Source organism: Rissa tridactyla, chromosome 6 (genome assembly GCF_028500815.1).
Source record: "Rissa tridactyla isolate bRisTri1 chromosome 6, bRisTri1.patW.cur.20221130, whole genome shotgun sequence".
Classification (NCBI taxonomy): domain Eukaryota; kingdom Metazoa; phylum Chordata; class Aves; order Charadriiformes; family Laridae; genus Rissa; species Rissa tridactyla.
The window spans coordinates 22119159-22135729 of NC_071471.1; the positions used below are offsets into that span (position 1 = coordinate 22119159).

General features: G+C 49.4%; 1 protein-coding gene across 3 annotated transcripts in view; it reads right to left on the reverse strand.

Moving 5' to 3' along the window:
- Nucleotides 1-7998, reverse strand: part of CCDC195 (coiled-coil domain containing 195) — a 33436-nt gene extending 25438 nt beyond the window's left edge. Inside the window, exons 1-3 of one of the 3 annotated variants that reach the window (XM_054207355.1) lie at nt 7734-7998; nt 6124-6376; nt 2938-3446 (exon numbers count right to left, since the gene is read on the reverse strand). In XM_054207355.1, coding sequence (XP_054063330.1) covers nt 3314-3446; nt 6124-6376; nt 7734-7998 — 651 coding nt within the window. In that variant the 3' untranslated portion in view covers nt 2938-3313. Of the gene's footprint in view, nt 1-2928; nt 3447-6123; nt 6377-7733 lie in introns of those variants that run through there. The other 2 variants (XR_008467199.1, XR_008467198.1) reach the window with 2 other exon arrangements.
- Nucleotides 7999-16571: the final 8573 nt, after the last annotated feature.

Genomic DNA, 16571 nt, shown 5'->3' on the forward strand with positions numbered 1-16571 from the left:
TAGCTTTTGGAGCACCTTACAAGCACATCCTCCGACTTAGTTTCATCCAGAAGATATCCATTTGCGTGCTTCGAGACCACTCCTCAATGTGAAGCAAAGGCTGGTAAGTGGGTTTGACCAGGAAATTCACTCAGGAGGGTACTCCTGACTCTGAAACGCTGATGTAGATGCACCCTTTAACATTAGCACTTTTCACAGTATAACTGAGGTGCACCATTCTGGGAGAATGCAGTTTCATGAATGGCAGGATTTACTTATTTATAATGATTTTGCTATCTAGGCACTGTTCATTATTTTGGTAAGGGCGAGATCTACTGTAGGTTGAAGATGCATCTAAGGATTATTATTGTTAATTTGGATATCAAGATTTTAAACATTTGACTGTGTGCTACCCTCAGACACACAACATCTAAATTTCACCTTCATCCTCAGTAACTCCTCCCCGTGGGCCCAGCGCTCATGGCTTTGCACTTATGCATTATGAACACAGCTTCAAAAAGACTTTCCTAAAGAAAGACAATGCCCAACTTCTCCCTCACTTACAATGATTTAAACATGAAGTTAAATCGGCACCACTGATCCAAGTTGAGAATCAACTCTGACAAGACTTCTTTGTCTCCAACCTAGAGATGCGTTTCACTGCTCTTGACTGGTCATGCTGATGGAACGGAGAACTCGTCATTTAACAAATGTCAGTGGTGGACTCTCTCTTTATCGGCATTTGCTATGGAGATTTAAAGCAACAGCCCCAAGCACAAGCCTGACACAGGGGTGTACGTCTCTGAGAGCCATGCCAATGCAGGAGGGAACCTCTTGCTGTCTCAGCTGCTCTTGCAGTCCCATACTTATGTGGCTGAATATGACTGACCAGCTCTCCAAAAGGAATGATTTCCAATTGGAAATGCTCCGTAATCCAACAAGCCTGGCTATCAGTGACTAGGGCTTAGTATATATTCCAGAGTGGTTTTAGGTAGAAGCCCAGGCCTCCTCTGAACTTGTATGGATTCTCTTGGGAAGAAGAAAGAAAAGGACCATGGCTTAATTGCTGCCTATATCTCTCTGCCCAAATTTTAACATGTGCTTTGCTTATTCCCGCCCTTTTCGCGCTGAACAATCTATGAATGTTTAATATTGGAATGTTTTAATTGCCAGTAAGAGCTCCATGGTAAGTGACTTCATGCTGTGCTGTGGTAAAACTGATGTGCTAAGTGGCTTCTCTGTGGCCTCTGCTACAACGTGGTTCTCCTGGAGATGCAGAGCTAGGTCAAATCTGCACAATTGCTTTTAAAAATCAATGATGTGCCTGTGCATCATCGTATGTTCTTAAGTCTGTGGGCACTGCTAAAGACTGCAAAAGTATAATTCAAAAATAAATCTTTCCATGAATATACTGATGGCCATTTGTCAATGACTGCTTTGATTCCTTTCCCTCTTTTGCCTTCCACCTTTTCTGTTCATTTTCCTTCTGAGGATACAAAAGTTTAAGTCCATTATACCTTAATAAATGCCCAGTGAGTTTAATTTCTTGACTGTACACAAAGTTATATGTATTTGTGAGACACCAAATTGGCAGCCAGTATTGTCACTGTCATATGCTTACTAATACACAGTCTTAGTGTCAGTGACCTATCTACATTGAATTGTCATGAAAAGGGTGGGAGAAGCGCATTCCCTTTGCTGCTTCATGGAAGCTGAGGCTTAGAAAACTTAAAAGTTGAGATTTTTGAAAGCTTTCTAGCGCATATGGAATCCGAAATCCCATTACAAACACCAAATCTGGTGTTCCACCATGAATTTTCATAGACCTTAGGTAACTCAAAGGTCTAGGGGCCAGATTTTAAATGACATTTGTTGTTACTTTGCTAAGTGAAATCGACTGGATTTAGATGCTTAACTGAACACATATGCCATGTCCTGTTTCTGGCAATGGAGCTTTCATTAAAACATTTACAAACCACTTCCCTGTAAATGCCTTCTAAAACGAGCTCTTCAGTAGACTTTCCAAACTGTAACCTCATTTGCTGGAAATCACTGATTCATTACTTCTGCCATTACAATGCAACTCTCTATGGACCCAAGCTGAAAATAAAATCCACAAATAAAATAGCATTGAAAGTGAAATCATTACTTCATTGGTGAGAATCTATTAGAAATGTACTTGAATATACAAAACGGTGCATTTCAAAATGAGAAAAGGAGCACAGATTTTTATACAACATTACGGATAATCCAGAGGGGATTTTTTTCCACCAGGTCTCTGCTTTCACTTTTGAAGGCTCGAGTTTAAGAATAGACAATGAGATGAACGTCTTCTTTAAAGTTACTAGTACGAACACCTACTGTTCATGCGTTCTCTGTGCAATATCCAATTTTCAGTGCTGCCTGTACATAAAGAAACAGCAACTTTGTGCAGTATTTTTGGTCCATAAGTACTTGTAATCAAAATAAACAAGTGGGACACAGTCTTTACTCGTATGACTAGAGCTAGCAAGTACTCCTCATTTTTTACAAGCAGTTTGTACTTCTCTCTCACATTTATTTTGCATCCGTTTGCTGAATTTCTGCTAATGATTCTTGATCCAAGCCACGCTTGGAAGACATTCCTGAAAAATTCTGATATTAAAAATTCTTCCTATTTTGATCTGGTGTATGATGTCTAGTCTCTGACCGGATGAACACACCAAGTCAGAAACAGAGTTGCAGTCACATTTACATACTGATTAGCACTTACTTTCCCCTGTGCCCCCTTAGAGATGAACCCCAAATGGACATAAAGAGTCATTGCCAAGCTTTGTAGAAATTCAGAGTAATGTTAAGAGGGCATTACAGATTCAGCTAACTTTGCTGTGTTAGTATCGTTAAGTTTCAAAGCTTCACATACAGAGAAAACCTGACAGGCTCTTTAACAGCTCTCATTTTGTCACTCACATCAAATACCTTTCTGACAAGGGAATCGGCAAACACAAGCGGCAACATGATTTCCACTGTTTGTGACAAACACCTCGAAATCGGCTTCAACGTCCTGTTTACAGCAGTCCTAAGGTGAGGCATCCTTCAGACACATTGCACAGAAGCTACTGTGTGGAGGAACCTTTGCTATCGTGTGGCTTCATCACGGTGCTCCGGCTTCCAGCCGGCTTTGGCGTGGCTTCCGTTTCCTTGCTAAACATGGGGCCAGTGACCCGCAACACAGGCTGGGTGGTTCTCCGCAGGCACCCTGCCAAAGCGTTTTGCAGGAAAGGAACCTGACACGTAGCTATCATTTAAGGCCAATTTATCTCAAGAATCAATGGGCCTTTAAAAATTCACCAGCTCACATATCCTTTTCAGTGATGGTGGTTAACCGTTTTGTGCTCTGATTCTGTGGGCTTTTGAGAGAACCCCGATTTTCAGCATATGATGACATATCCATTGGTAAGAGGAAACTAACAGCCTTTACTTTACTCCTGGAGAAAAACAAGAAAGCATTATGAGGATTAAAAATGTATAAAATATGTAAAGAAACTAAATAAAACCACCCCAGCAAGCAAAAGGTAAATGCTTTCAGCGCTTGCACGCTGCACGGAGGCAGGATTTCATGTCCCGCTGGGACAAAGCTCACACGGTCTTCCCACGGGACCGAGCATAGCTTGCCTGTCTGCTGGAAGCATCTGCCTTTTTCCATCCATCCTTACGGCTCCCTGTCAGACTGTGAAAACAGAGGGACAGGCTCCTTTATGTGTCCCCAAAGCGGTTGTTTGGCAAGTAAGAGGATTGGGTTTTGCAGAGCTTTGCTTTTCGTTCTGAGTCTCCTCTGCAATCACTGGCAGCTCACTCAGGCCCTTGGGGAACAGGAGAAAGGAAAGCCATGAAACTATGGAAGTACTTCTTGTTGGTTACAGGGGGGTGTCTGTGATTCCCTTGCCCCTTCTCACCTGCCAGTTAGACCTGTCCCACTGGAAGGTGAAACGCCTGAACACCCCAGTGGTGACATTTGTACTAAACGTGCCTTGTGCATTTTGTAGTTTTACTGTAACAGTCCAGAAAACAATTCCCAGCCTCTCCTATCCTGCCTAGTGTATTAAAATATTTAGTCTTTTTTATTTACCCAAGAAAGTGGGAGTCATGGTATAAAGAATGCTTTAGCATATATGAATGAAAATGTCATAGACATGCAAATTAATGAGTATTTATTAGCAGGGCTGTCATTTTATTACTTGGACACAACTGCACTCGAGATAAATCCAAGGTGCTACCTCTAAAGAGTTCATTTTAAAGCAGAAATATTCAACATCACATACAGGATTATAGTTTTGGAACAAGGTGTGAGAAAACTAAAATAAACAAAGAGAAAAACCTGTCATGGCTCAGCATGCTGGGAAGCAAAAATGTCATCACTGTAAAAAATTAAGCTTAATTAGCTTGCTGAACTCATTGCCACAAATTATCCCACTAGTTAAAAGCTTACAAAGATTTCCCTCTGTGTTAGACCTTTGTGTATATAAAGGGAAACATCCACCATTTTGACCAGAAAATACATAAATTTTTTTGCCATATAAGAAACGCAAAACTTTAACCTTCAGGATATGACGCAGGCTGTAGAGGGGGGTAGGTAAAAGGCCTTTCCACAGCCATTCCTGCTCCTAAAGCAGCAACATTGAGCAGCCGAGGGGCATGGTGCCACACTCACTGCCGTTCCCAGCTGACAAGGCAGCTCTAAAGAGAGCAATAAAATAACAAGCGCCGTTCCTTTGGCCACTGGGTAACGGATGCTCTTAAACCCGTAGGTCCCGAGGCATTAGTTGTAATTGATCTACGTCGCTATTTCGATTGCTTTGAAAGCTGTCTTTCCCCTTAGGAGAAAGCAGCAGAATTTGCCGTTGCCGTTCCTGCTCCTGCAGACTGACCCCGTGTTTCCTAACACACACACGCACACACACACACACACACACACACACACACACACACACGAGGAGCATTTATGTGCACCGAGAGTCTTAAGTTTCCCTGAACCCAGCGGAGCATAGGCTGAAATCCAGAGTTACAGGGTCAGGGTGCTTTTGAAAACGATCCCAGATCCCTGCCAGGGACTAAATTTAGGTGTCTAAATGCTGTAAAACATCTGACCCTCAAACGCCCTTACAAGGAACCATAGGTGCCTGTGAAAACTTGACCTTGTGGTCCCCTCCCAATGCCGGTGAGGAGCGGGGCTGCTGGCCGGGTTTGCCCGGGGGGCGTGAGGGGCTGTGCCTGCTCTGCTCCAGGGACGCGGTGCCATGGGGGGGGTACGGGGTGACAGCCGACACAGGGCCACACGGACAGGGACGTCAGTGCAGGCGGCAGAAGCCATTACAGCCCTCGGGAGTCCTGTCCCGGGACGTGTGTGGGCAGGCAGACCGACCGGCTTCTCCGTGTTCAAACACACCTGGCTTCAAGGACATTTGGACCCTTTCTCTTTTCAGCCCGACACGATCAGTGCTAAAATCAGCAATCTAAATGGATTCCCAGGGCGCATATCGGCACCGGGAGTGACTGGGGATATCACGTATCGCACTCTCATTACTGGTGCTTCTACCTTTGATGGTTGCCCTGTGTGGGAAAGCTTCTCATCAGAGACCAGAGACGCCCAGGGCTTGTCCAGCAGCCATTTCACTTCATTTAGAAGCTGTCCTGAGAATATTTTTCTCAAGGCTGAAAGCGTTAACTGGTAATGCTTCAATTGCAGGGGAAAGATGATACAGTGCGTATAAATCCATGGGCCATATTAACCACACGTTCAAAAGCATAGTTCAGAGTTCCTCGATATCTCCATGCTTTTTGTTCAAAGTTTAAAAAGCCTTTTCAAGCTTAGCTTGTCAATCTGCAAAACCCTGCCTGGCTTTAAAGTGGAGAAGATTTCAACCCCCTTCCCCCTCCCCTCTCCTTTCTATAGCAGATCTAAACTGCTAACGCTGACGATCTTGGCATGTTGCAAGGAGGAGCAGGACATCTTTCCCATCTGCTCAATGCCCATATACATTCAAACAATCAAAAATTTTGCTGATAACGAACTAAAAGCCAAAGCAACGTCCATATGTATTAATTACTGGATGAAACCGGCAGCTAGCCCTGGAAGCCGATGCCCTGAAGGCAAACTGAACCCACCTGCACCTATAGACATGCCCCTGAAACAGCTCCGTTTTCCTGGAATGTCTGTTGGAGAGGCAGTTGGCCAGTGTTTTTTGGAGCCCCTTCTCCTCCCCACTGTCGAGCTGTGTTGCGGCAGGAGGGGCTGGTGGCGGGGCACGGCCTGGCACCTCTGGGAGCCCATTGCTTGGGAGCCTCTGTTGGGACCGCGCGGCAGAAGAAGCAGGCGCTGGCAAAGGAGTGGGGTAGCGCCGCACCGTCATGGTGGTATCTGAGTAGCAGAGACAAAAGCAGAGCTAGGAACAATAATAATGAGAATTCAGATATCCCCCATGTATTTTTAATCACTTTCATTTGGCTCAAAAAAGTTTTGTATGTGGGGAGGCCAAAAGGCAGAAGAGGCCAAACAGCCCCTTTGGGTCCCAGCCTTTCCCCTGGATGGCAGCTGGAGAGGAAAAGCCACGTGGCTGGAAAGCACTCTGCACATCTGCCTCGCTTGCCAAAAGACCAGTCGGCCATTCCCAAGCTGACGGCACCCACAGCCACCAACAGCCCCAGTTTCAGAGGCCCTCAGGTTAGTGACCGGAGCACGGGGCTCAGTGGGCTTGGCAAGCAGGCGTTATTCATAGCTTCGTGCAAACCCACGAGTACTGTTCAGCCTCTCATCTTGTTCATTTTCACAGACTTGTCTCAAAACTTGTAGAGGCATTTCTCCACGGCCTGGACCTCTCCAGGAGGCTGGTTCAGAGCTGAGGCTAGGTTGGCCACAGGACCTGTGGAGCACATGGACTGTAACGGCAGCTGCAACTCATAGCACACACCATGCTAATGCCAAGAAGCTGCGTTAGGGAACCAGTTTTCCAGTGGCCTGGATGTGACAGACACCAGACAAGGAGGTGACAGGCCTCAAGAACATACGATACCCAACAGCCTGACCCTGCCAATAAACACATCCAATTCTAGATAACCGCTTCTCACAAAACAACATTTTGCTCTAATTCCTGCTTCATTAAATCCTCCAGAAGCCCCAGCCAGAATTCTATAACTGAGGAATATTCCCATTTTTCCCCTCTGATAAAATTGTGAAGAGATGGTATTCCTTTGGCCCCTCTCTCCTTCAGCCTAAACTAACTGCATTATCTGCAAAAAGAAACTGCACATCTGGTGCGATGTATGCAATGCATCACTATTTGTTACTATTTGTAGAGTTTTTCTCACCTTTTACTAAGGTAATAGAGGTTACGGCACAATTATAACCGTTGGTGCTTTTCTGTCTGAAACAGACAGGGGACTGGCATGGGCAAAACCCCATCGAGATAGTCCATGCCCATGAAATCTTAAAGCAGTAAGGCAAATTCTGCTTAGGAAAAGAGAAATTGAACTCTTTGAGTTGAACTCTCAACAGTTCAGTTGAGCAGCAGCAACATTCTCCACTCCATCCCACACGCAGCTTGGGGGATGCATGTACCCCATCAAAAGACCCCAGAGTGAGACACCCCGTTAAGGCCGGTTTGGGTGTGGGCACTGGAGGAGGCCAGAGCACTCCCATCAAGTTGACTAGACAGACGGCCGGTGGCTCATCTCCCATCATGGGAGGTCCGTCATGGGCAGCCCTGGCTCTTCAGTACCTGTCTGCTCCTTTGGCACGGGAGGAGGACCGGCCGCGATGTTTCCATGCAGGGATGCTGGAGGGCCAGCCGGTCCTTCCCCATCATCAGCGAGGCTCCTCACGTCGCCGTTCCCACCTCCTCTTGCTGCTCCTCTCTCCAGCGGCGCCGCACTCTGCCTGCAGACCTGCAGCTCTCCTCTCAGGGCCCTGTTTTCCCTCTCCAGCTTGTTGATTTGGGAACGCATCTTGCGGATGACCTGGAGGAGGTGCATGTTTCCCTCCATGGTCCCACGCCGTGCAGCAAGCCTCCTGCCCTGCGGAGAAGCTCCTGAGCCAGCGATGGGCAGACCCTGCCCTTAAAAGCCTCTGGACAATAGGAGTCCCTCCTGCAGGCAGGGCTTGGGCCAGCTCCCTGCGCTGGGAGGGCTGGAGCAGGCTGTCAATTTACTAAGAGAGAGGCCCATAATTTATTGATTCGGGGTCTCGTGTTTCAGAGCGGAGCCGGGCCTTTTACTTGCGGCACAAATCACTGTCAACACAATATCGCTGCCTCATTGGACAACCCTCCCCCCCACACCCCGGCTTACCTCAGGCTCTGGGTTCCTCCAAACAGACCAGGGAGGAAGAATCCACCTGGATCCCGTTTCCTTTGCATTACCCGAAAAGGCCAGCGACCACCTCTGCGGCACAGAGGGACACGTTGTCCTTTGCTGGGCAACAATCCGTCCCTCCCTCAACGCTGGGTGAATTATTCATTTTCCCTCTTCGCAGCCAGAAAAGAATGAGCAATTTCTCAAAGGAAAAGTAGATTTCCAAATGAAAGCTGAGTTAGCGCATTGTATTAACAAGGTATTGTATTGTATTAACAAGGTACACCAACAGCTGAGGTGGACGAGCAGGTAAACTAAAGCTCTCCCAAAGGCCCACAGCAGAGCTCGCTGCCCCTTCCCGGGTGCTTGGGGAGGTTTGCTGGAGTGGAGTGGCTGCACCAGCATCCACGAACGTAAGGAGAGACAGGCCGGGCATGAATCTTGCATTAGGAAGGGGAACACAATCCTCCGCGCTGCCCTCATCGCCTAGTACCTAAAGCAATCCTTCTGCTGGCAATAAAATGCATAAAACTGCAGAATAGCCTCTCCCCCCACCTCTAACTTACTTCAAAATATAAAACTGAGAAAGCCAGCAGGAAAATAGTTTAACAAACCTTTCGCTTTGAGACCATTCAAACACTTCCCACTGGCTCAGCAGTGACTCAGGAATATCTGAGAAAATAAGAACCTGTCGGCCACATGCATTTCCCGGCTTCGCTACCGGAGGCGGGTGGAAGGAAGTAAAGCTGGTGTGAGACGCTCAAAGTAAGAGATGACACGGTTATATTTTTTCCAGAGGGTCTCAGAGGAGGGCTACAGCGAGGAAGCCATCAGGTCTTGGGGAGGATCTGCCGCCCAGCAGCTACCGCAAAGTTGGGCAGAAACTGCTGCTAGTGAGAGAAAAACAGGGATGCAGCAAGGAGCTTTGCCGTGGGGGCAATGCTGCTGTCTGGGGAGCAGCATCCTCAAAAAGTGCTGCGTAAGGACCAAGTGGTTCCCGCGGTTCACGCTGTGCTCGCTGCCGCTCTGACCTACAGCAGCACGCCGTGCCTCAGCAAGGGCAGGTAGGACTTGCTGTAAGACCTGCATGAATACACAGCTACACTAAGTTTTCCAGTGGCACAAGGCTGGGGACTGGGAGCTGTGGGAGTCACAGGCAGCCCTGCCATCACCTCTCGGGGAGCTCTCCAGAGGCCTCTGCGCAATTCGGGCTGCGTGCAGAGAGGTAACACAAATCTGAGTTTTCAGGCTGCAAACAAAGCCCACAGCAGCCACGATCTCTCCTGAAATCACAGTGCAAGGGGAGGAGCACATCGGCCCTGCTGTGCTTCCCCTGCCCGCTGTGGGGCTGCTGTCACTGGGCTTGACGTGCCAGCATCAGTCTCGGCAAAGCTCCTGGTGGGTGGCGGCTGCCCTCTCTCCAGCCCGGACGGATTGCACCACCAACAAGCATCAGCTTATGTTGAGGTTATTTCCTCCCCTCCAGAGAGGCGCATGTTGCTGAGGACATCGCAATATACAAATGGGAAGGAGTGGGCAAAGCTGGGCTCAGAAATGGGCTTGGACCCAGGCTTAAATAACAGTGCAGGTGCCCCTCACCGGAGATGACGTGCTGTGAGCAAAACTGCTGGAACCAAAATACAAATCCCCCACCATTTTAGAGTCATCCAAGGACTTAAAACATAGGGGCAGCCCTCCAGCGTTGGTTTCAAATTTATGTTTCTGTTTCTTCAGCAAGTGGCTCAGGTACCGGAGCAGCAGCAGCACTGGTGTGTAATGATAATATCGCTGCTGATCCTGCAGCTGGCAGGTTTGGGTGGGCAGGGGACACTTGCCAGCTCCGCAATCAGCTTACCCGCCTGCAACTGAAGATGTCTGTTCCTCCGACCCCACACCCCGCTGTAACCGACCTTGTGTTGTACCAGAGTCTTCCAAGGAATCGGCGTTTGCCTCACGACCTCGTACTGCTGCTCCCGCTGCCATTCCCTCCCTGGGACCCACGGGCAACCACGTATTTGTAAATTTGGTGGGGTTCAAGATGTGCACCTGCGTTGCCAGATCTGGGGCAGGTCCTAGGTGCTGCCGCTTCACGGGTGGGACACACACTCAGTGCCTCGTCCCTGTGGCACACTCTTAGGCTACAGATTTTGGCTAGCCAGCTTTCCCTGCGGTGCCTCCGACAGAAACTACAGCTGTCCAGTTTTCACTCTGAAATGCTTCTAAGATGAAGCCATTTAACAGAAAGGACAGAGCTTCTCACACCTAGCTGCTTGTGCTTTGTAGGGCCATTGAAGTAGGTCTAGCTGTCTTCACCTTCAGCCCGATCCGAACCTTTTCATCAGGAGAAATACCCGAGCACAGAGGTGAGGCTCCCGGCAGCTGCGAGAATGACAATCCCCGTGCGCGAGTGCCGGAGCGTGCGCTGGTTCAGTGGGCTGTACGAACTGCATACCAAGTAGCACTGCAACAGAACACACGTGAAGAAAACACAGAAGCCCTGTGGAGCGGCTTCATCCAGAACCGGGAGGAGCTCAGCTCTTTATCCTGGCACTGCTCGACATTCTGCAGCGCCCTGCCCTGCCCGGCGACGCGAGATACTGGTGCACGTACCTGGCTGCCGCGGGGGGTCCCTGGGGAAGGGGCTACGCTGCGAGCGGAGAAGGCACGTTGTGAAAATTTTCATCAAAAAACAACACCTGCATTGCTAGAAAAGCTGTTCAGCGATGGCGGTAGCTGTCTCACTTGCCAGATCTGCTTTCTTGCTCCCCTTAAGGTTAGAGAGAGAAAAAACCACAGAGGACTCATTGCTACTCCAGTAAAACTAAATATATATAGTTTTTTGTTCTAAATCACAACATTTTGCCCTAGAAAATCCCTCAGCAGTAGGTGTGTGGATATTTTCTGCAGCACGCTGCAGCTGGCCGTGTGTCATGTCTGCCGGTGGCTCAGGAGCCCCCCTGCCAGAAGACCGAGTCTCCCCTGGCCGGGGCTGAACCCAAGCAGCAGAGCACAAGCGCCGGCCCTCAGCTTCCCATCGACATGCCCCAAAGCAGCACCGCGACACCCTCGCCCTGTGCCAGCGCGGCGGGGACCGCTGGCCCCAGCTGGGGCTGCCCCGTCCCACCACATGCGCTGGGCAGAGCGGGGCTGGGCTGCCACAGGTTGCAGCTTTGGGGAGGAGGAGATGGAGGCAGAGGACCAAGACTGGGTGGGGAAAGTGTCTTTCTATTACTACTTAGCAACAAACAAACACCCTTCCTTTTTGCCTGGCATCATAACTCCTCCTAACCCATAGACTTCCATCCTTATGATGCTCTGCTCCCCCCTTGGATGCATCTGCCAGCTGCAGCACCTTCCCCCCGCCTGCCACAAGGCACCCCGTCACTCTGCTGAGGACCAGCAATGCTGCACCCCATCTCCAGCCTCGCCGGGACGGACTGGAGGAGAAGCACAGCAGCCTGCCCACCCTGACACGTAACTCGTGGGAAAACCCGGGGGTGAGAGCAGCTCGCAGCTCCATCATCCCCACACCAAGCCTGAAGCCCAGGCAGGAATCTCCAGGGCGGGTTTGCTGTTAGCGATGTCAGCAAAGCTGGATTTATTCATCCTGTAAAAAAATAGCCAGGCAAAAGCGCAGCAGCACTCGTCAGGGTCAATGCCAAACTCCTCCTCTTGCCACTGCACAAGAACATTGCCGTGCCCCGAGTCCTTGCCTGATTTCTGACTTTGACTTACATTTTTTGCTTCATTATGGTGCAAAGGATATGGTGCAAATTCTTTTTTGAATCCATCTGCACAATTTAATGAGGTAAAAAAAAAGAATATTTCAGTGGGTTTAAAAAACGAATAAAAAGGAAATGGTTTTTAGCGTGTTGATTCTGTCTTGCTGGCTTGCCCTTTTGATCATTTAGCTCCTGTAACTCTGCAGGACCTGTATAGGTCTAATGTCGAAATTTTATTCTGTATTGGCCTTCTCCTTATTTAATTCTCAGTTGGCTGCCCCATTTTAGTCAAAGAGGTAAATGTATATTTTTCCCTGGTTTTGATTTTAATTTCTCCACTTTCACTCTTCTCAAAGTTTAGACATTTAGACCTTTAGGCATCTGAATTACCCATAGCCTGCGTATGCTTTACTTGGCCAGTCCTACTGCTTCAGGCTCAGCAGAAGGTTTGAGATTGATACTCTACTTGAATGCGTTTTCTCCTACGCATTCGAATAGCAGCTTAACGTGGTGGCACACGTGACACGGTCTACAGGGGCCTTGCTAACTCCAGCCTGGAGAGCTGGCAGCCGCCGGAGCTGGCATCGGTGTCCTGCAGGTGCTGCTCTGCCAGGCCAGGTCACGTCTTGCGTTGAACGACTTTCATCTGCAAATGCTTAGCCATTCAAAGAAACATCCTTCTTGTAACGGAAGGGTTCTATGGACAAGATATTGCTGCACAAATTGATAAAGTTCTAATAATTGGACAAACCAGCTCAGCCTCTAAAGTTTGATGGTCAAATCTGTGTTTAATACAATTTCCTAACGCGCCCTGGCCACGCGCTGCCCGGGGAGAGCGCTGCTGTCAGCCCCATCTTCCTGACCTGTCCCCGCGGGGCCACCGCTCCGTCCTTGGGTCAGCCTGGGCTCCTGGGCTGAGCTGCCCCCGCGAGGGCAGGCGCAGGAGCTGGCACAGGTTGCTACAGCGACGCCTCAGGCCTACGCCGCAGCAATCGGCTAATTACTCGTTGGCTAAATTCGTTGCGGGGCTGGTTGGAGTGCCCCCCACCCCCAGTTTTAGCCGTGGGGATACCTACCCCTCCTTCCAGCTGGCACCGCTCTGCAGCTGAACAGAGGAACCCGGAGGCCCATTTTGGTACATTCCCAAAACAAGCAATGGTGAAAAATTTCCATACTTATTCTGAAAAGCGTGAATTTTGTCTCCAAGCTATTGCACAGTTGAAATCTGCTATTCCTGAGCCCGTTCTGGAGACAAGGGCAAGGCGTGCCCGTGCTGGGGCACCCATGTGCGTGGGGTGATACCACACCAGCAGGCAGGTGGCCGTGCTCCCCACTTTGGGGCGTCCCCCAGAACCAAAACCCACCCATACTGTAAAGGAAACCCCTTTTCAGCCGTGCAGAAGGGCTAAGGGGGTGCCTCGCACACACAGCTCTGCGGGGGCACGGCCGCAGCACCCATAAAGCCACACTAGCCATGGGTGAATGCATCCCTGGGCAGCAGCCAGCCCCACCACCCTCCTGGGAGCTGCTTTCCCGGCCGCCCGCATCTTGCCAGACCGTCACCGGCAGCTGACACGTGTCACTTCTGGAAAAAGCTGTTTTTCTGCAAGCGCTTGGGCAGCAGCGCTCTGGCAGAATGACAATTACCCAGCCGATTGGCAGGACGGGCCCGAGGAGGTGACTGCAGTCGGCCTTGGCGCTCCCCCTGTGACACTGGCATGGGGAGAAGCGGCGCGGCAGCGAGCCGAGCAGGACAGGGACACGGGGACACAGAAGAAGCAGCACAGCAGCGAGCCAAGCGGGACGGGGACAAAGGGACATGGGAGAAGCAGCATGGCAGCGAGCCGAGCAGGACAGGGACACGGGGACACGGGCTGCCTTCAGGCACGGACACGGCCGGCAGCGTTTGGAGAGGGAGCAGGGAGGGCAGAACCCGTGGAAACGTTCACCAGCCCCACGTGTAGCTGGGCGTGAGAGAATATAAAGCTGGCCGCTCTCTATGCTTGAATGGAATCTGGCCTTACACTCATGACTAATTAAACGCTGCCTTTTAACCACGTCTGAGCAGTGAGTTTTGGTCACGCCGGGTGAAGCAAGGCAGTTGTTGTTGGGGGGGGGGGAGGGGGGGCAGAGCAAGCCGCACAACTTCCCAAAAAGAAAACAAGATGGCAAAAATCAATTAACATTTAAAGCATTCTCAGGTTTCATAATCTAATTAGATAATGATGGCACAGAGAAAGTTATTTGATTAGTCTATTTAACAGGTGATTGTTTAACTTGTTAATAATGTCCATTAAGCATCCTTTTTCTTTTGAAGGACCATTTGCCTGTCTGTGCCTGACCGCCTCCCCCCAAGCCTTGTCAAAAGGAACCTTCGGCGGCTGCGGGGAGCCAGGTACCCGGGCAACACACTGAACCTCTGCTGTGCCGTACGCAGCCCAATAATTTTATTATCATTGCTTTGATTTTTGAGTATTCGAGGTTTCTGGAAGAGGTCTGATTTCCAGCAGGGGATGCTCAATGCTTTCAAAAAACCGGGCTTAACCTGAACGTGGGAAATGGAAACTCCAAGATACATGAGTCACATCCGAAAACCTTGGCTATGGTTTTGGACTGGGCTGGCAGTGAAGTCAGGCTATAGAAATGTTTCAAACTTTTCAGAGAGCACTTCAGGCCCCCGTGTCGCACTTCCATGCCTCTAGGCCTCTCTCCCTTTAAGTGGATGCTCAAGTTAGTCTGGAATAATCAGAATTATGCTTCTTTACGCCAGCTCCCCGCAAGCACAACATATGCTACAGAGTACAAAACCATGCCTCGTGCAAGAAAATCGATATGCTCAGCTGGAGATTTTTGTGACTGGGAGCATGGAACTGGGCCCATAGTTACCTGCAAATTAAAACTAGTCATCACTCATGGGAGATCGCCTCACCATCACAGAGCAGCTGCAAGCGGAAAATCCATCCTAAAATTCAAAATGATAATTATTTCTTATCGGTTTTCTTTTCTCAAACAAAACATACCATGTAAAATGTACGTGAGGACCATAGAATCACAGAATGGTTCAGGTTGGAAGGATATTTGGATCTATGGAGCTGCAAGATACCACACCATATGTAACCTAGGCAAATACATCTAAAACGTGACTCAGGACAGTAGGGAAGACCACGTGGCATTTGCAGGTCATGAAAACATATCGCAGGACAAGTAACACCCCTCAGTGGGCAAGTAACGCCCTGGCAGCTGTTCTCCAACAGAAATGAATGATTGGAGCTAGCTGAAACAGCATATGGGGAGCACAGCTTAAAAAGCACACAGAAAATGCATCTTCTATAAAGCTGGCGGGTAATTAATCGGAAGAAAGGGAAACGTGCATTTCCATGCTACTGCTCAGGGGGAGATGTTCGTACTGGAGACTTCGAGATACTTGCTTTAGTGAGTAATTAAGAACCGCATGAAGAATCTGAACAACCTGGGCAGATAAGTCAGTAATTACAATTGCAGTTTTGCATTACTGAGGTTTTTCCAGAAATACCTTAATGTCAACTTACTCATAGAATAGTTTGGGTCAGAAGGGACCTTTTGACCTGATAATCTGGACACTGTGACCACCTTCCCCTAACACTGCTGGTTTCACCGTGTTTTTTATTTTTTCCATCTCCAAACGCTCCAACACATGCCTGGGAGGTAGGAAAGTTACTTGCTATTTTCCATAGCTAATATTTCACCAAGGAACCATGCCGGACTTCCCCTGAAAAGAATAATAATGTTCTCATTTCCTCCCCGAGCTGCCCTGCAAGCCCACGGCTGCCCAGAGCCGCTGTCTGAAGACGACAAACCAAGAAAGCGTTGGGGGTCCCAGTGCAGGTGCTCGAGCTGGGGTCCACGTGCTCTGGCAGCCGCCACAAGCCCCCCCTGCCGCGGCAGCTGCCTGGATCACCACCCCATCCACGCGCCTGCGGCAGCCCCTGCTCCAGTGATAGTTTTGAGCATCCATTTTCCTTCTGATGTACATTCTGCTGCACGGACTGGGAAGGGGAGGGCTGGGTTTGGCAGCACTCCTCGCTGGGGTGAGCATCACCCTCGGGGACGGGTGCCAGGGGGTGCATGGCCAGAGGGACCAGCATCATTCGGAGCCAACTCCAGCACATCCCTGATTTGAGTCATTTCGAAAGGAAAGCATTCATTTGGCCTTTCCCGAAGTTTTCCCTGCTCTTCCCAACTAAAATTACTTACTCCATTCAGTTTGAGTTAGCAAATAATTCCAGTTGTGTTTTCCAGTAAGAAGGATTATACGTTTGAAGCACAGGAGAGATTTGCTCCAGCCCCAGAGGAGGCAGCGCGAGCAGAGCTGTGTGAATTGCCACTAATGAGGCAGGAGTTAACGACCCTGTGGCCTTGCGACCTGAATGCCCCAGCCTTGGCAGGTGCCGAGCTTGCAAACGGGACTGCTCCCACACGGCTGGTCTCTGGGAAGCACCGACCCACCGTCCTTAATTTTGGGCATTTTTACATCTGCATTCAAGCATCAATTTCTCGCGCGAGCCG